The sequence below is a fragment of the Dasypus novemcinctus genome, chromosome 8 (assembly GCF_030445035.2).
Source record: "Dasypus novemcinctus isolate mDasNov1 chromosome 8, mDasNov1.1.hap2, whole genome shotgun sequence".
NCBI classification, from domain to species: domain Eukaryota; kingdom Metazoa; phylum Chordata; class Mammalia; order Cingulata; family Dasypodidae; genus Dasypus; species Dasypus novemcinctus.
Genome location: NC_080680.1, coordinates 31,940,739 through 31,961,298, shown reverse-complemented (window position 1 = coordinate 31,961,298; position 20,560 = coordinate 31,940,739). Strand labels below are relative to the sequence as shown.

The 20,560-nt window shown below is 39.2% G+C and overlaps 1 protein-coding gene across 1 annotated transcript; it reads right to left on the bottom strand.

The window, feature by feature from the left end:
• Positions 1 to 13,583: 13,583 nt before the first annotated feature.
• On the bottom strand, positions 13,584 to 13,970 carry LOC101412919 (histone H2A.V-like). The gene has a single exon (XM_004477522.1). The coding sequence runs from the start codon at positions 13,968 to 13,970 to the stop codon at positions 13,584 to 13,586; it is 387 nt and encodes a 128-aa protein (XP_004477579.1).
• Positions 13,971 to 20,560: the final 6,590 nt, after the last annotated feature.

Below are 20,560 nucleotides of genomic sequence, written 5' to 3'. Positions count from 1 at the left end.
CCACTGTTTTTCTAAGAGTGTGTTGTTTAACTTCCAAATATTGGTGCCAAATCGGGGTCCCTGGCCCTTGCAGATTTCCAACTTCATTCCACTGTGGTCAGAAAAATTATTTTGTGTTATTTCAATTTTTCTGAATTCATTGAGGCTTTCTCTATGGCCCAGCATGTGGTCTATCTTGGAAAATGATCCATGTGTGCTTGAAAAGAATGTATATCCTGCTGTATTTGGGTGTAATGTTCTGTATATGTCTATTAGGTCCAGATCCTCTAATATATTGTTCAAAGTTTTTGTTTTTTTATTGATTCTCTTTTGAGATGTTCTGCCCAGTGTTGATAGTGGTGTATTAAATCCCCACACTATAATAGTAGAGGCATCTAGTCCTTCACTTAGTTTTTCCAGTGTTTGCCTTGTGTATTTGTAGGTGCCCTTGTTAGGGGCATAAATGTTTATGATTGTTCTTTCTTCTTGAAAGATTATTCCTTTCACTAATATGTAGTGTCCATCTTTGTCTCTCACAATTGTTTTGCATTTAAAGTCTATTTTGTCTGATATTAATATAGCTACTCCTGCCCTTTTTGGGTTATTGTTTGCCTGTAAGATTGTTTTCCTACCATTCATTTCAATCTCCTTGAATCCCTGGGTCTAAGATGTGTCTCTTGTAGACAGCATATAGATGGATCATATTTCCTTATCCAATCTTCCAATCTGTGTCTCAACAGTTGAGTTTAATCCATTGACATTCAGTGTTATTACTTTCAAGGAATTACTTATATTAGCCATATTTTCTTTGGATTTGTGTTTGTCATATTTTGTTTGATTTTTTCCTCTTTTTGTCTTTTTAGTTCTTCTTACACTCTCCTCCAACTCTGTCTCTCCTGTTTTTTTTCTTTCCTCCTGCAGTATTTCCTTTAGTATTTCTTGAAGGGCAGGTTTCTTGCTGGCATACTCTCTTAGTTTCTGTTTATCTGAGAATATTTTGAAATCCCAATCATTTTTGAATGCTAGCTTTGCTGGATAGAGTATTCTTGGTTGGATTTTTTTTTTTTTCTTTTCATACCTTGACTATGTCATACCACTGCCTTCTTTTCTTCATGGTTTCAGATGAGAAATCAGCACTTAATCTTATGGAGCCTCCTTTGTATGTGATGATTCTCTTTTCTCTTGCTGTTTTTAGTATTTTCTCTTTGTCTCGAGCATTGGATAATTTGACAAGTATATGTCTTGGGGTAGACCTGTTGGGATTATGCTGTTTGGTGTGCCTTGTGCTTCCTGGACATGTATATCCCTCTCCCTCAATAGGTTTGGGAAGTTTTCAGTCATTATTTCCTCCAACACCCCTTTTGTCCCCTTTCCCTTCTCTTCTCCTTCTGGGATGCCTATAATGCATACATTTGTGCATTTCACTTTGCCATTCAGGTCACCAAGTCCCTGCTGGATTTTTTCTATCTTTTTATCGATCAATTCCACTATTGGTTTGATTTCAGATGTACTGTCTTCCCCATCACTAATTCTTTCCTCTGCCTCTTCAAATCTGTTGTTATTTGCTGAGAGTATATTTTTGATTTCTTGAATTGCACTGTTCATCACCATCATATCCATTATCTTTTTGTGTATGATTACAGTTTCTTCTGTTTGCTCTCCAAATTTTTCTTAATTTCCTTAATCTCTTCCTTCACTTCATTAAATTGGTCCCTGATATATGTTTTGAGAGCTTTGATTAGTTGTTTGATGCTCTGCTCCTCTTCCTGGTTTTCAGTTTGCTCATTGGATTTGGGTATGTTTTCCTGATTATTGGTTAGGTTTGTAGTTTTTGGTTACTGTCTGGTCATCATTTTGTTTTGATAGGTTTATTCAGTTGATTAACTTCTTTATCTAGTCTCAGGGTTTAATTAGTTGTTGTTGTTTTGTATGTGTTAAGTCTTCTCTTTGTCACTCTGTTCTTCTTATTCTATTTCCTTGTTGTTGGCTAAGTTCCCTTGAAGGAAAATATTAAGGCCAGAGAAAGTAAAAGGGGTAAGAAAAGAAAAAGTACAATAGTAGAGTTGATAGTAAATGTTAGCAGAAGAACCATGTGAGATCTAGGAGAATACATATCAGACTCATGCAAGCTGTGTAGCGTTATAACAGTAAGAAAAGTGGAATACCTATAATGAGATAGTAAACTGAATATGGGGAGGATATAATATGAATTAAAAGGCCATTATGGTCAGAAGAGAGGGAAAGAGAAAAGAAAGGACAACAATACAAAGAGTGAATAAAAGATAGAAAACAGAACAGAGGTATTAGAAATAAAAAAAATTAAAAAAATCGGGGGCTAAACAAAGAGAGGGGGAATGTAAGAGAAATAATCAACAATGGAGGATAGAAAGATGTAAAGAAAAGAGGGAAGTATTGGTAGTCAAAATCAGTACACTCAGAAAAGAGGAAACACAGCAAATAAGAAGTGCTCCCTGCAGCATATAGTATTAAAAAAGAAAAAAGAAAAAGAGGAAAAAAACAAAAAGGGGGGACGGGGGAAGCAAGCAAGAAAAAGGAAAAAAAAGATAAAAGGACCATGGGGGAGATGTAGAAGAAGGAAAAACAGGAAAACAAACCAACATAAAAGACCAGACAAGGCTTCAAGCAAGGAATCCTTTTGCAGTTAAATAAACCACTTAGGAGTCTGACCTTTCCCTTTTCTCCCTTCCTCACTTCCCTCTCCCCCAGGGCAGCAGGAAATCTGTGTGATAGGTCCAGTAAGAGATTCATATGGGTCCCTGGTGAATTAACTCACCACAGAAAATAATGACTCTTAATTTCTTAAGAGAGAGCACCCATACCTTGCCAGGAACACTGTATATGCTACTAGAAGCCTGCAAAGCACATTCTACTGTCCCTCTCCTTTAGGTGTGCTACAGAAGGGCTAGTTAATTTTCTGACTCTACCTTCTCCCAGACCAAGTTTCTTGTCCCAGGGTGTTTAGGTAAATTTGGTTTTCTCAGCAGATTTGCCCCTCCTTTCTTCCTAGGCACTCCCCAAGCCAGGTGGAATGCTCCTCCAAGCTCAAAAAGAAAAGAAAGAGGGGGAACCAGAAAATTGAACCTGCACTTGTCAGGCACCTCTGCACCTCCCACCAAAACCTTCCCACTCCCAGGTTAGTCCAAGACTAGAGCACTAGGGAGATCCCAGATTTTGGGGAGCGCTCTATTTGGGAAATGGAAGCCCAGGATATTGCGGACTTGGGCTACGGGGGTCTATGGAATGTGGGTTACAGGGGTCCAGAGAACACAGACTTGGGGATCACACATTTGGGGAACATGGGGCTTGGAAACGCTGCCGCAAGACTATCAGTTTTCAGGGAATGCTGCAGCCCTCAACCCTAGGGAGAAGGGTTTTGCCTTCCCATAACTTTTGACTTTAGTGTTAGAAACCCACCATTTTACCTTTTGCAAGCACTACTTTTGTTGCAGTCTCTCCAAATCGACATCCAGACACCTCCTGCTTTATAGGAGGTTCCCAAAACAGCCTGCTCTGGCAATGTTCTGACCTCACTCAGCTTGTCCTTTGTAGGAGAGATTATGTGGGTGTACTCACTCAGATGCCATCTTGTCTCCCCTCTCAACCATATACCCTTAATGGAACATCTAACTCTGGTGATTATGAAGTCCAAAATCTCCCCCCTCTAAATTACTCTGGTTCAAATTCTTACATCTCAGAGCTGTTCCAGTTATTGGGGAAATAAGAGAACTCACGATGCATTCTTCTTCTCTTGTTGTTCCCACTAGTTAGCAAGTACCAAGAAGCAGGCCTGGAGGAAATACAGTGAGAGACAATGGCCCCATGTATGAAACATCTGGAAGAGAACTACTGACTCAAAGCTGTGATTCAGCAATGGGCCTGCAAGCAAACATTACAGCCCTAGGTTCCCACCAGAGTTGTTTACAAAGGCTAAACGTTTACAGAGGCCAGGTGAAATGATTCATATGCAATACCACTGAGGGTTTATGAGGAAAAGGGATAGAACTCGCACAGGTCAGGTTGTACCTTGGCAAATCAGTCCAGAACAGAGAGAATTGTGAAGATGAAAATGGGAAATTTGGTGATATTGACATTGAGCAAAAGGACAAGTTTCTTGACTGAATATTTCGCAGAAACATGTCTCTTCTACCAGTTTCTGGTATTGGATGCATATTCTAAAAATGCAGTGTAGACCATTTTGCCACCATTTGCATGAGCTTTCAAGCTTTGGATGGTGCTGATTTCTTAAACAGCTTTGAAAGAGGAAGTAAGGAGGCTGACATTTTTTTTAATAGTATAAGTACATGATTGACCTTGATCATATTTGACCAAATAACCTTTAAAGTAAATATATAAATTTAAAGGTGAGGGAGCATGTAAAGAGGAAGACTGAGGCTGCTGTGAGTCATCTGGGGCTGCTCAGACTTAAAAGCCATTGCATTCCTTAAATTTCCTTCTTAGAGTCTGACTTTTCTAGAAAATGGTAAGATCCACGTCGACTATCGACCCTTTGAGTAAACTAGGAGATTTACATTTTTTTCTGTTAAACTTGGGTAAATATAAGGAGATTAAAGACCTCTTCAGCTGTTGGCAGAGCCATTGTTCAGAATGGAACATACCACTTGCTTGGTGTATTTGACTGTCCAGCCTTCTCCTCTTGGAGATGTGCCAATCATAGTATATAAAAAGCAATAATAAAAATCTCTATGAGATTCCCAACTAAGAAGGCTGGGACTACAGAGGGGGACAAATAGCTTTTCATGGTTGTGGAACCTAAACAACTAAGTTTGCCAAACAAAATTGTAATGTCTGCTGCCTTCTTCCCTTAATAAAATATTTCAGTTTGTTTTATTATTCACTTCAAAGTCTACAAAGTCTACAATGTAGGAGAAAAGAAGAAATTGAGGAGGGAATCTCATTCAGTGTATTTTGTCTAAAGACTGTATTTATACCTCAAGCTTTCTAGGCTTAGTGTTAAATAAAGTGTTTTCCAACAGTTAGTCTGTGTTACAAACTAGGCCAGAGCCCTTCATTTTGGCTCTTGGGAGATTAACCAACCACTTGAATGCTGATATAGTGCTTAAAGAACTACAGACTTTAAAAGTCATGGGCTTGTAGCTTGCAGAGTTTTGAAAATAAATCTTCTCGCAGCAATCCCAGGCAGTGCAGCTGCCTACATTTTTAAAGGGCCAAAGTTTGTATTCATCCCAAACTATTTCCATGAATTCCAAAGTAAGACAATGGCATCAAATTATAGTATAGGAATTATTTTATTGGAAAAACTGTAAAGTCTATCATATTACTGTGCATTTATCTGCTCTATCTCTCATTGGTACAGAGTGAACACAAACACCATACTTGGTTTGGAGGCAAAAATTTGGTTGACAAATAACATTAAAGGAAATACTTGTTAGTGTTGTTGAAGATAGAGATCATTCTCCTTTCACAGACAAAAAATTCTGCTCTAGTCTTTGCTTATAGAAAAGAAAACCTAGTTAAAATCTCATTAAAGAACCATCCTAACATCATACAGGCATAAAAGAAAGACTTTACATATTAATTTGCAGAACAAAGCCAGCCCAAGCCCACAAACAATCTCTTAACACATTTGGCAAAGCACGGCTTTAACACCCAGTTATTCCTACAACCTCAGGAGTCCCGGGTCTCCCTGCAGTCTTCCTCCCACCCCATCCTCACCCAGCCTGCCCCCAACCCCTTTGCACCTGGACCCGGTTTTTGTGTGTGTGCTATGAAGAGGGTTATTTTGCCGTAGAGAGGAGGACTTTCATGACTTCAAACATGGACATTAGATCAAGTTTTTATCTTCTCCCATAATCCTGTCTTTGATGTCACCAGACTGAAACCTCTCAGAATAGAAAAGGGGAGCTGTGAAAAGAGGCCTAGTTAATTTATATGTTTAAGTGCTGCTGCCCTAATTCGCCTGGGTAGCATTTTCATTGTCTTCTGCTTTGCATCCTAAAGGCAGGCTTACACCAGGCAATTATGAATGGCCCCTCTGAACAAATAATTGAAATTCACAAGTTGTAGGGTACGGTTAAACAACGTCTGGGTTGGAGGTGTGAGGTCATACATCTTCCCTCTGGCGTTATTGAAGTTACAGGCACTTTCCTCATTGGGTGAGTATTTGCCTTACATTAGCTTTAATGACAACTAATCAGGTAAACGAAATACTAAGTAATCTAGGGATCTAGGGCTCCTTTATGCAGTGAAACCAGCAAATTCTCCAGGAAACATGGGGTTCCAACATGGTCACCCAATTTCAAAACTGGAGATGAATATAAAGTGGATTTAATTTCCAGGGAAGAAAAAATTATGTTAAGGGTAAGAAAAAAATGGCGACACGGGGAAATTCTAAGAGTTCTACAATTACAAGAATTCTTCCTCAAATACATTCACCTTTTCTCTTCCTCACAGACAGGCGAGTGTCATCTACACAGAGGGTTCATGGTGAATGTTTGGTGATGAGTCTATTTGCTCATGTATGTTCATTCTCACACATCCTTAGCTGACTAAATACAAATTAATTACTCCAAGCCTAATCCTGTCCTCTGCTATGCGTATCCAAATTGCTTAATACAGTGGCACATTCTCCAAGGAAAAGATTTGTGCTGGCATATAGAGCACAAGAGAACCTTGCATTAACACAGGTATTTGTTCTAAAGATGAATTCAGTTTTAAGGTAGCACAATACAGTAGTCTTGAATGGGCCCTGTTCAGTAAAGGTCTATAAAAATCTCTTCCTAAGGTAAGGGACTTCCATTTCTGAGGACGTCCTATCCCCAAAAAACTCCAGATTAACGGCCCCTGATATCAAATTTGGGTGGAAAATCCAATATATGTGACCAGGTCTGTTGTAATATTAATAATAAACATTGACAGGGAGTCTTGTCCTTCCTCCAACTTCCTAGTAAATGTGAGATACTGTAGAGTGAAATGAAAAAAAACCACAATTTGGAAAGCATGTAATGACAGTATCTTTTGATAAAACAAGTCAAATTTTCCAGAAGACTCCAAACTCCTTCAACCGTATCTATGTGAAAGATTTCCAAGCTTTCTACCAAGTTCAAGATTTGTTGTGTTCTTACAAGAGTTCCTAGAGTTAAATGTTAGAGCAATATTAATTCAGGTTCTTTAGAGAATCTCCAGAATCTTAATTAATATTGTGATCTTCTCAGACTAAATTCTATTTTCTCTTCTTTTTCCCCGGAAGAAATCTCAGAATTAAAAAGTAAGGACTGGACTTCTTGGACTTTATAGTCATATCTGCAAGATGTAGCCATACAGGTAAGCAAAGGTAAATAGATGCAGAGATAGGTGCTCATTGAAAAATTGTTTGTAATCATAAATTGGAAATAATATAAATGTCTGTTTTAGTTTGCTAAAGGTTGCCAATACAATATACCAGAAATGGGTTGCCTTTTATAATAGGGATTTACTAGGTAAAAGTTTACAGTTTCGAAGCTGTGAAAATGTCCAAAGCAAGGTATCATCAGAGATGCCGTCTCACCAAATTGCAGTTGAGGGTGATAAGGTATATGGCAGTGTCGTCTAAAAATGCTTTCTCTCGAAGCTCAGCTATAGGCGTTCAAACATATGGCAGGGCATAATAGTGGCCTGCTCTTCTCTCCTCGCCCCTTCAGGCATATCTCTTTCAGCTTTGAGATGGTCTGGGGCTTAGCCTCTTGGGGCCTCCCTGCTGCAGCTTCGGCTGTTCTGCTGACTCCAGCCTCTGGCCTCTCTCTCAGCCTCTCGATGTTTCTCTGTCTTTCTGCAGCTGTAGACAATCCTAGACTCCTCTCTTACATTGCAGGGTAAAATGGCAGCTTTCTTTCTCTGTGTTCTCTTTAGAGAAGACTCCAGTAAAAGGATTAGGACCTACCCTGGGTCCTGTAATCCAATCAAAGTTCTTTAACTGAAGCAATGTAATCAAAGTGATCTAATCAAAAAGTCTCTTGACTGAATCTAACCAAAAGACCTCTCATAAAAGAGGTTTACATGTACTAGAATGGGTTAGCTTAAGAAGATAATTTACTGGGGTCCACAAAAGACTCAAACCAGGACATGCCCATTTATAGAGACAGGTCAAATATGGTACTTCTGTGAAATGATTTTACCCATTAAAAAGGAGTTAAATTTAGAGATGATTTGAGAACTGTAAAGCCCCAAAGACTGAAAATATTACAGTGTGGTCCCAATATGAAATTTCAATTAAAGATAAATTCAAACAATAAAATTAAAAACTTCTTAGGAAGCGGATTTGGCACAGTGGGTAGGGCGTCCACCTTCCACATGGGAGGTCCGTGGTTCAAACCCTGGGCCTCCTTGACCCATGAGGAGGTGGCCCATGAGCAGTGCTGATGCATGTGAAGAGTGCCGTGCCATGCAAGGGTGTCCCCCGTGTAGGGGAGCCCCACACTGTAGGAGTGTGCCCCATAAGGAGAGCTGCCCAGCATGAAAGAAAAGTGCAGCCTACCCAAGAATGGTGCCACACACATGGAGAGCTGACACAATAAGATGATGCAACAAAAAGAAACACAGATTCCCAGTGCCACTGATAAGGATAGAAGCAGTCACAGAAGAATACACAACAAATGGACACAGAGAGCAGACAACTGGGTGAGGGGGATGGGGAGAGAAATAAAAAAAAAAAAAATCTTAAAAAAAAAACTTTTTCCATGGTCAAATCAAAATAGCTTCTGTCTAGATTTCTCAGATTCTGAGACTATCATGTAAAAGACTTTGTATATGCTCATGAAAGGTTTCTCTTTTTCCTTTATTATTTATTTATTTGACCCATGTCTGGCCAGTGCCCCAGGTATGTGCCTATCGATCTATTCAGAATTACATAGATCTATAGATATTTGTAGGTGACGTGGATTGAATTCTGTAACTCAATTTAGACATTTTCTTGGTCTTGGTCTAAATTTGGTGGGTGTGGATCCATTGTAAATAGGATCTCTTCAAGATGTTACTTCAGTTAAGGTATGACTCAGCTGAGTCAGGTTGGACTTTAATCCAGATTACTGGAGTCATTTGCAAACAGAGTGAAAATCAGGCAGAGAGAAGCCATGGAGAGCAGCCAGAAGCTGAAAGCCAATGGAACCCAGAAGAGAAAGAAGACATCGCCATGTGCATTGCCAAGTGGCAGAAAAGTCAAGGACCAAGGATCACCTGGCAGCCAACCCCAGAACACCAGTTTTCTTAGAGAAAGCATCACCTTGCTGACACCTTGATTTTGGACTTCTCCTAGCTTCAAAACCATGAGCCAATGCATTCCCATTGTTTAAACCAACTCATTGTATGGTATTTGTTTTAGCAGCCTGGAAACTAAAAAAGTAGAAACTGATATGTGAACTATATTAAGATAAAAAACAAAACAGGGAGGACAACATGTATAGTTGATGACATTTAGCTAAAAATATTAGTTTATTAATGTCCAGAAACATTTATAGAGGCACTGAGAGGCAACTGGTAAGAGTAGTTAACTCTAGGAAGTGGGACAGGATTGTGGTAAACATGAGGTAAAGGAATGTTCTTATATTTCACTTTACACCCTTTTTTACTGTTTTAACTTTTTAAGTTATAAGCATGTATTTCTTCAACAATCTAAAGAAAAATAGAAAGTTTGGGGAATTAGGTGAGGGGAAGTTCACTGGAAGTATAAAGTGAAGAAAATCCCATTGGTGTCGCTACAGCTGTCTTAGATGAGGCTCCCAGGCTTGGGGCTTTTTGATCAACCAACACTCAACTCATTTGAAGATGATTAAGAATCATGAAGTGAATTCTTCCAACTCCAATGAACAAAACTCATTTACTCTGATGCAAAAGTTGGGGGTTCTGTTCACAATGTCAAATGACCTTGGTTCTAAGAGGCAAAAGTTTTAATGATCCTCAATTTTCTTACAAAAAGAACTAGTGTCAGCAGTGGGGAGCAGAGGAGAGCAGAGAGTGGTTAAAAGATGCGCTGCCAGAGAGCCTCAGTTTGAATCTTGCCTTCAACTCTCACTTAGTGAATTGTGATAAATTACTTACTCTCCCTTTGCTGCCTGGCCCTCCTCTGTAAAATGGAAATACTAATAGTTAACATTTCAAAGGTAATTGGGAGCATTAAACAAGATGATGCAAAATGATGAGCACTAGGTAAAAGTGTTTCACAGTAATAATTACTTAATCAGGACTGGCTATTATTAAAGATTTTTGACCTCTAATTCCTGGTAGAAGTGATGCTCTCACATACAGAATCTGACCCAATCCTCAGAATAATTAGTCAAGAAGTTTAGAGACCTGGGTTACAGTCTATGCTGTTGTGCTTACCAGCCATGGGACCTTTTTATGTATGTATGTATATATGTATAAGAACAGTTTTATTCACATGCCATACAATCCATTCAAAGTTTATAATCAGTGGTTCCTGATATAATCACAGAATTCTGCATTTATCACCACAGTCAATTTGAGAACATTCTCATTGCTCCCCACAGAAAAAATCCCATACCTCTTATACTCCATATTATTGAAAGTTAGCAGTGGTACCATGGAACCTTTAAAACACATATGTTATTCTTTGGTTTTCTACAGATTCTGAATGTGCTCATTAAACAATTTGACCTTTCAAGACCCTCAATGATTAAGAGCCTACCATGCAGATAAACAGGTTCAGCACAGAGGATTCCCTATCAGGGCAGGGTGGGGCAGCCACCACAGGATATAAGATTCACAGCTGAAAATCTTTCCTTTGGTGAATTTACCAAGACTTAGATTCAGAAACTTGATTCATGTTTTGTTGGGAAGAATTCCCTTTAATCAAACTCTAAAACCTGATATATAAAATCAAACCATGGAAAATTTAATGTGGCACTGGTCCATGTGGGGGATCCATGAGGTCCAACTCAAGTGATAATTCATCCTATAGTAATTCCTCCTCCTTAGACCAAAGCAGCACCTTGGATCTCTGATAGTATAAAAAACTGCATCTTAGCCTAGGTAGGTTCAGAATTGGGCATTCAGCAGCAAATATTTTATGTGAGGAGTTATCTCACATTTTGTTTATCTATTCATTTGTCAATGGAACCTTGAATTGTTTCCACCTTTTTGGCTATTTTTAATAAAGCTGCTTTGAACATTGTTACATGAGCATTTTAGTCCCTGCTCAATTCTTTGGGATACATATTTAGAAGTAGAATTTGCAGGTCACATGGTAATTCTATGTTTAATTTTTTAAGGACCTGCCAAAATGCTCTCCACATGAGCTGCATCATTTTATATTCCCACCAGCTATATATGAGGGTTTCAGTTTTTCTGCATTTTTGTCAATACTTGTTATTTTCTGGGTTTTTGTTTGTTTGTTTGTTTTCAACAATAGCCATCCTAGCGGGTATGAGGTAGTATATCATTGAGGTTTTGATTTGCATTTCCATAGTAGCTAATGATGTTGAGCATGTTTTCATGTGCTTATTGGTCATTTGTTTATTTTCTTTGGAGAAATGTTATTTAACTCCTTTGTCCATTTTTTAATTGGGCTGTTTGTCTTTTTGTTTTTGAACTATAGGCATTCCTTATGCATTCTGGATAATAAACCTTCATCAGATATGTGATTTGCAACTGCCCGCTACAATTCCATAGATTGTCTGTTCATTTTCTTGATAATGACCTTTGACGTACAAGATTTTTAAATTTTGAAGTCCAATTTATCTACTATATTAGTCAGGATTCTCTAGGGAAACAGCATCAACAGGAGATATTTGTAAATAGTATGAGATTTTATAAAATTCTCCCATGTGACCGTGGGAATGCACAAGTCCAGATTCCACAGGCAGGCTACAAACCAGGGGCCCCGATGAAGGTCTGATGAAGGTCCTGTAAGAGTTCCCTGGAGACGTTGGCTGTCCAAAGACAAGCTGGAAAATTCTCTCTGAATGCTGAAATCACTTCCCCTTTTAAGGTATTCAACTGATTGGATAAAATGTCACTCATTGCTGATGGCAATCTCCTTTGTTGATTGTAGATGTAATCAGCCATCTATGAGTAAACTCACTGATGAGTAAAAGTCAATAATGTCCTTGTATTACAATTAGCCCAGTGCTTGCTTGACCAAACAACTAGATCAAGTTGACATATTAGCCTAATGATCTCATCTAATTTTTCTTTTGTACTTGTGCTTTTAGTGTCTTATCTGAGAATCCATTGCCCAATATAAGATCCTGAAGGTTTTCTTCTAGTAGTTTCATGAATTCAACTCTTATATTGACTTTATGTTTAGGCCACTGATCCATTTTAATTTAAATTTTTTTTTTGAGAGGTATCAGAGATTGAACCCATGACCTCATACACACAAAGCAGGGATCCAACTACTGAACTACACCTGCTCCCCGTGAGTTAATTTTTCTATATGATGTAAAGTAGTGGTCTACTTTTATTCTTCAGCATATTCATATCCAGCTTTCCCCGCATCATTTGTTGAAGAGACTATTCTTTTCCCCATTGAGTGGACTTGACCCTCTTATCAAAAATCAGTTGGCTATAGAAATGTGGGTTTATTTCTGAACACTCAATTCTACTCCATTTGTCTATATTTCTGTCCTTGAGACAGTATCACATTCTTCTGATTAATGGGCTCTGTATTAAGTTTTAAAATCAGTGGACCTGGGATATTTAAACAACAACTCCCACCAATCATTAGTTGAAGGCTGCTGGAAGTGGGGTGATGTAATTCCAAATATTTTGGCTTGCTGCTAAGGAGGGAAATCAGCTCCTGTGGTCAGAGAGAGTTCTCAGGCAAAGAAATGCAAATGCTAGCAGTTGTAGATTTGGATGCTGTGAGGGATATGGCCAGGGCACCCATAGCAAATGCTGCACGTCTTATTTATTTATTCCCCCCCCCCACCCCGCCGGTTGTTGTTTATGTTCACTGTCTGCTCTCTGTGTCTGTTCATTGTGTGCTCTCTGTGTCTGCTCGTCTTCTTCTTAGGAGGCACTGGGAACCGAACCCAGGACCTCCCATGTGGGAGGAAAGTACCCAATCATTTGAGCCACATCAGCTCCCTGCTTGTTGTGTCTCTCATTGTATTTCCTCATTGTGTGTCTTCATTGCACCATCTTGTTGCATCAGCTCGCCATGCCAGCCTGTTGTGTCAACTCATTATCTTGCTTATTTTCTTTGGGTGGCACTGGGAGCCAAACCCGAGACCTGCCATGTGGTAGGCAGGTACCCAACAGCTTGAGCCACATTTGCTTCCCATACGCGTGTCTTATATTATGATTTTTGAGTGTAGGCTTCTCTTTTTTTTTTTTTTTTTTTGTAGAAAATGGTTTAGCAATTCCATTTTTGTATAAAACACACGGTTTCCAGAAACCTAACCAAACCACACACAATTGTTGCCACATGAAAAGTTACTTTTATCAAACTCTGAATCTAAGAACATACAAATGTTTCATTATCATGTCTACGGTAATTGCCTACCCTCTTCCATTTAACTATTTTAGAAATTCCACATATCCCCATTATTTCCTCTGGCCCAGTTACAGTACAATTGACAGGGAAGAAGAGGGTTGGCCAAAACAATTCTCTAAACAGTTTTCTGCTGTCCCTTCTTTCCAGTCAGAGATTTGTGGGTGTGAGGGATCATACCATCCCCAGCTATGGCCGCCTCGATAAGAGAATCCAACTCTTCGTCACCACGGATTGCAAGCTGCAAGTGGCGTGGAGTGATAGGCTTTACTGTGCGATCCGTTGAAGCATTACCTGCCAGCCCCAGCTCCTCAGCAGTGAGATACTCCAGAATTGCAGTACTATGCAGTGCAGCAGGGGCACCGACCCTCCCACGGCTGGTAGTATGAGTCTTCAAGTGTCTGTGGATACGGCCCGCTGGAAACTGGAGTCCAGCTCTTTGTGAGCGAGATACTGCCTTAGCCTTCGCCTTTCGGCTTTCGTTTCCAGCTTTGCCTCCAGCCATGGTCTCGGTGCTGCTCCCGGCTTGCTGCTTTCACCCGTCAGCTCTGACGCGGTGCAGAATCCGCTCCGCCGGCCCGCGCGCTGCACCTGCTCCCCATCCCGGGCCGCCGCCTCCGTTATCGCAGCCCCCAGTGTAGGCTTCTTGAGAGTACGGGTTATGGTTTATCCAATTTTATATAAGGCATGTGGTAAATATATGCTTCCAGAATGAATATAATATAAATTCACAGTGTTCACATATGTGATTTTCTTACTAGATATAAGGTAAATAGGATACCAGCTTTCATATTTCAGAATGTGTTAGTAAGTAGATTAACTGTGTTTTTCTTTTAATTGAAGACACGCTTTGGCTTTCTTGCAATTAAGCACAACCAGATCATTAAACTGGCTGCATATCCTTGGATAGATAAACTCTATGCAGGTGGGGTGGATGCAACTGTTCTAGCCTGGGTAGTGCTTCTCAAACTCCAGTGCATACACAAAATACCGAGTGTCTCGTTAAAACCGCAGACTCTGATTTAGTGGGTTTGGGATGAGGCTTGAGAGTCTGCATTTCCCATCAGTTCCCTGGTGATGCTAAAGCTGCTGGTCCTCAGACCATACAAAGGCTTAGGTAATAGAATTAACTAAGTGACCCCTTGGGTTACTGGCCCATCGAATATCCTTGCTTTTACAACACCCCAAAGGCTGCAGCTCCACTTCCAGTGGTGCACACATCAGTCCCCAAGAGCCAGTTAAAAGTTCAGGAATTTTACAAGCCAGTTGTGAACATCATTGATAGCTTGAAATCAGCCATGGTGGGAATATTTATACTATGGAAATTAGCAAATGCTACAAATCAGGGTTGTTGTTGTTTTCCAGAGAGCTGTTTAATCAGCATATCCCTGCTGGCTGTTGCCACCCCAGAATACTACTCTGTCCTCAGGCATGTAACCAGAAGTTAGACTTTGAAGAACCTTTGGTTCTGAGTTAGTAGAAATTAAGGAGGAAATACAGGGATAAATTTTTATTATAAGTTATTTCATTCCTGAAAATGTTTCACCAAAGCAAAGTTTTCTGTTATAGAATTATCTATAAAAGTAGAAAGAATATATAATAATAGTTAACATTCATTGCAAATTACAGGTAAAAGGCACTATTCTAGGATCTTTATGAGGATTAGCTCATTTTATCCCCACAGTGACGTATGCTAGGAACTCTTCATATTGCCATTTTGCAAATGAACAAACTGAAGTGCATGGAGGTTTGCCCAAGAACAAAGTTAGGTTTCAAACCTAAGCCTTCTTGACCTCAGTAAATTCTTGACCTTGGTAAAATTTTTGCAAAATTTTTTAAGAAACAATAATCCCTTCTGGAGCAAGGAAGATTCAGCCATAATAGAATAACAGTTTTTCTTCTTCTTTCGTTTTTTAATCAGCTCTCACTGTGAGTGAAAAGTGCAAAACTAAAGTCAATTTGTAATCGACTTGACACCCACTCCCTGGAAGAAATCAGATCAGTGCTGAGGTCTGAAAAGACTTCCAGGCTCCTCCTGGGGAAGAGGTACCCTGATTTGGTTCTAGCGTTTTTCCTTGATCTCTCTATGCATCTTCCTAGTTGCACAGTTTAAGCTTAGGATAAAACTGCCACATCCAACTCCTCTTTCCTAACGTTCTTCATCTTCCGATGGGGATGACTAGTACCCCATCTGTCCTAGTGCCCTCAGTTGACTGGGAGGGCAATGCGAGGTGGTTATTCATTCAACAAACTTTTCCATGAGATCTCAAATTGCGTAAATTTTAGAAAATGTGTGATGTAAATATAAAGTATAAATCTTTTCATATACAGCTATACAAGAAACTTTGTTCAGTGAAATATCATAACTTTTACAATGACTAGCACAAAAATTGTTTTGTTGAATATAGTGGACAACATTCCTAATCTTATTTTCTTTTAAATTCTAGAATAGTAAGAATATCTCCTGATAAATAATTTACTTTGTGTTAACGTAGTATGAAATGAATGAAAAAATAGTGTGATTGTATTACTTCCATTTTAAGATCCAAGTGGTGTTTTTTTCATTAGTGTCAATATTCAATTTCACAAATAACTGCATAAGTGAAACAGAAATATTATCATAATAAAATTGGATACAAGCATTACAAAATAAAGAGGTTTTACAATTATCTGTTGCTTAGATTTCATTGTCAGTTGCACTTAAAATTCAGGCTAAAAACCTTTCACTTCAAAACAAAGTTCAACCTAGTTAAAGTTGGTTTTTGCAAACAAGCCTTTTTTCATTTAAAAACAGTTAAGCAGAATTGACTATCTTTGTAATTCTCCAGCTCCAAAATGCATATAAATGGCTCTCTAGGTGCTCCCTGTGTTGTGTTACAGAACCTACATCCTTTTCACCCCTTTTATAGACCCTTTTATGGCTATTAATTTTTAATTCTGGAGACATAGTCACTGTGTTTCTGGTTCTCTGGTGGGAGATAAATGTGATTTAGATCTTGTTTTATATGTGCATGAGTTGATGCTTCTGATTGTATCTCTTTCCCAAGAGAAAAATTGCTGGTTTCCCACAACCCTTTTCTTGTTGGTCATAAAACAAATATTAAATAATGGCAATAAGCGACAAAACTCCCGTAGTTCTCTGATTTTTAGTGAACTGATTGCTAATGAAATATGATGGCATACAGATAGAATTCAAATGATGTACCTAATATGTTGACCATACATACTACTTGAGCCCTTGAGACCTACTAGTGCATGTACAGAATAGGAACTATTATTTTTCAAGTCATATTTTTGTAACTTACAGACTTCTGGTATGTTCATGGGAGCATAGGAACTACACAAGTTGTCTTCTCTCCAAACTGGATTTCAGATTCCCAAACAAAACTGTTTTTGCCACTTAAGATAAACAAACCTTATAAATCTGTTACAGTTAATATGTTGTCTATTCCCTACCAGATATTTGATGTGAGGAGTGAAGCTTTTATCACCTTCAGCTCTTCCATTATTTTTAGGAATGAGTCTACAGAGTTAGAAGAGTTTAAAAATTCATGTCTTCATCAGATTCTGGAGTTTTTCTAGGCAGATTGTATTTTAATCACTGATTATTTAATTTAAAGAAGTATAATCAACTCAATGTTTTTATTGTCATTATCCCACAAATTCTGCAAAGATATTAGCTAAAATATATAGTATCTACCCTAAAAAACACCAGGAAAATATTTAAGTAGGTGTTAGGATCTAATTATAAGTGTGCTTGTATGTAGTGTTCTGTCCCCGCACCCAGCATGCACCATATTAAATCAAATAGAGAGCCTTCCACTGTTAGATACTTATTTTTAAAAAAGATTTATTTATTTATTTATTTATTTATCTCCCCTTCCCCCCTGCCCCTGCTCCAGTTGTCTGTTCTCTGTGTCTATTTGCTGCGTGTTCTTTGTCCACTTCTGTTGTCAGCAGCACAGGAATCTGTGTTTTCTTTTTGTTGCGTCATCTTGTTGTGTCAGCTCTCCGTGTGGGTGGCACCATTCCTGGGCAGGCTGCACTTTCTTTCGTGCTGGGCGGCTCTCCTTATGGGGTGCACTCCTTGCGCGTGGGGCTCCCCTACGCGGGGGACACCCCTGTGTGGCACGGCACTCCTTGCGCGCATCAGCACTGCGCATGGCCAGCTCCACACGGGTCAAGGAGGCCTGGGGTTTGAACCGTGGACCTCCCATATGGTAGACGGACGCCCTAACCACTGGGCCAAGTCCGCTTCCTACATAGACTTTTTAACCTTTCTAAAGACCCACTGGATATGGCCCTCGCTCTTCTCAAACCTTCACAATTTATTCGCCCCCCATAATATGTTATTATATTTCTTTATAGGAGCAAAAACGTTCACAAACTTTAGTGCAGATTTAAGAAATAAGCCAAAGCTAAGATTTAACGTAGGATTGCTTTTCGGTTTGCTACTGTGCTGCGTATTCACTTAGCTGATTCCAAATATGCACTTCGTTTATATCTATGCAATAGTAACTAAATTGGGTGATGAACATCCTGCAGAGGGAGAGGCCTTTCAGATAGATTCAAATATATGATTTGCAAAGAAGCATCAAAAACTGCTCTTCTGGAAGCAGATGTGGCTCAGGCACCCAACTCCCACATGGGAGGTCCCAGGTTCAGTTCCTGGTACTTCCTAAAGAAGACAAACAAAAACAAGCGGACAATAAACAGACATCTAGCAAAAACAAAGAACAGACAACAAGCAAACAGCAAGCAGACAGTGAGCAAAAACAAACAAAAAGCAAGCAGGGAGCAGATGTGGCTTAAGCAGTTGGGTGCCCACCTCCCACATGGGACATCCTGGGTTTAGTTTCGGTGCCTACTAAAGAAGAAATGAGCAGACACAGACAACAAGCAGACAAGGAGCAAAACAGACAAGGGAGCCATCTCAGGGTCAGGGTGTGGGGGATGTTAAAAAAAGTAAGCAACTGCTCTTCTATTCAGAGCTGCTCCACAATAGATGAATGTGGGGTGCATTATTATAAGAAAAAAATAAAATATTTGCTTTGACTGACTTATGTATCATTACAAAATATGAGAAAAAGAAGAAAGAGAGAGGAAAGAAAGAAAGGGGCGGGGAAGGGGAAAAAAGAATCCTTGAAATATTTGTGATGAGGTGAAAGAGAGCTGGGTTGGGGGTGTAAAGATTGGTAATTTTTATTCCATTTATGGTGTCACTTTGGGAGAGTCAGTTCACCTTTCTGAATGTGAGCTTATTGTGCTGAAAATAGGAACAATAATATCCGTCTTGCAGAGAATGGAAGCATTTTACATATAATTGCTTTGGAAACCATATACCTATGTAAACATGTTGATTTAACTTCTGTTTCTCTCACCTCCCCTGGGTAAGAAGTAAAAAGCTTTGTTTCTCAATTTAGTTGAAACCTATTTGTGATATGATGGTCTTGAATCATGTCCTAAAGAGATGGCAGTTTTAGGCATTCGTCCAGTCTGCTATGGATCAGTGTTTCTCAAACATCAATGTTTTCATTAATCACCCAGGGATCTTGGTAAAATTCAGGTCTAGGGAGAGGCCTGAGATTTTGCATGGTAACCAACTTCCAGGTAAGGCCAATGCTTGCTACCCGTGCTTGGTTCTTGATAATATTAAGAGCTGCTTCAACACTTCACACACTTAACACACATTATTTGTTGGATCAAAGCAGAGTTGTAAGTGCTGCTGTTGATGTCATTTGAGTTTTTTTCCACGGTGATAAATACATCCCCTGGGAATGATTGTGGCCAACAAAGAGGACTGTAAACTGAATGACAGGGTGAGGCAAGTAGGGAGAAAAGTGATCCACAGAAGAGTCTGCAGCTTCTCCTCCTCCTCTTGGCTGTCACTCATGATGAATGGCTCTATGCAGAAAGGTTGGACTCAACTGCAGTGGCAATTTGCAATTAAACTCCCTATGCATTCTTTCTACTTGCTTCATTAGCATACTGTCCATAATACATATCATAATTACTGTCCATAATTCATACCATATCAAGGTGGAGCCAAATCTTCCCTCTGATAAGTTGTTACAAACTAAAAGACTATGTCTTTTTATCAGGGAATTTAATTTCATATCTTAAAGCTTAAGTTTGGCTTCATAACATGAAGTTAAGTAATATAAGACAGACAGCTGACAAATTAAAATGAAAAGAACAGAGACAAGACCATGTTCACTAAAACTATTTACACACCATAGTCTCCATTCTTTAATCCATTCATTCATCCAACAAATATTTACTCAGCCCCTACAGCATGCCAGAAATTCTCTGGGCTCTAGGGATACATAAGTACATAAAATAAACTCCCTGCCTTGGTAGAGCTTACCGTTTGTATAAGCAAATAAATTCAGACTATGTCAGGTGGAGATAAGTGATGGAGAAAAAAGATAACACAACACACAGAAGAGAGGGAAAACAGATGTGGGTGTTCTATTTTATATGGGGAAAGGAGCAGAGGGGGCCTAAAGGGACTGAGTACAAGCTATATCAGTACCCAGGTAAAGAGATTAGATTATAAGGTAGAGGTTTCAGCAATTATCATGTGTGGCATGTTCTAGACAAAGCAAGAGACCCATGTGGCTGTAGTGCAGTAAGCAGGGGAAAGGTGGTAGAAAATGAAATAAGAGACTTGGAAGAGAGGATGACAAGAGTGATGTGGGAAACATTAGAGGGTTTTGAGAATAAATCACAATCCATCTTATAAAAGGACCTTGCAGACAGCTGTATAGAGATTAGACTATGGAGGGACAAGGGTAGAAGTAGGGAGACAGTTAGTGGATCATTGCTATAAAACAGATGATAGTAATTGGGACCAGGGTGGGAACCTTGAGAGGTAAGAAGTTATAGGATTCTAGAAATATAGGGTTTTTAAGTCAGAGATGACAAAATCCACTGATGTCTTAAACGTGGATGTGAGAGAAAAAGAGGAATCAAGAAGAACTCCAAGATTTTTTTCCCTGAGCAACTACAAGAATCGGGTTGCCACTTTAATGAAAACACTATGTGATAAAAAATGAGCCTAGTATTAAAATATTCTGAGCACTATTATTCTAA

What these genes read in the sequence shown, in the direction of transcription:
- LOC101412919 (XM_004477522.1), bottom strand. Translation starts at nt 13,970, where the DNA reads ATGGCTGGAGGCAAAGCTGGAAACGAAAGCCGAAAGGCGAAGGCTAAG.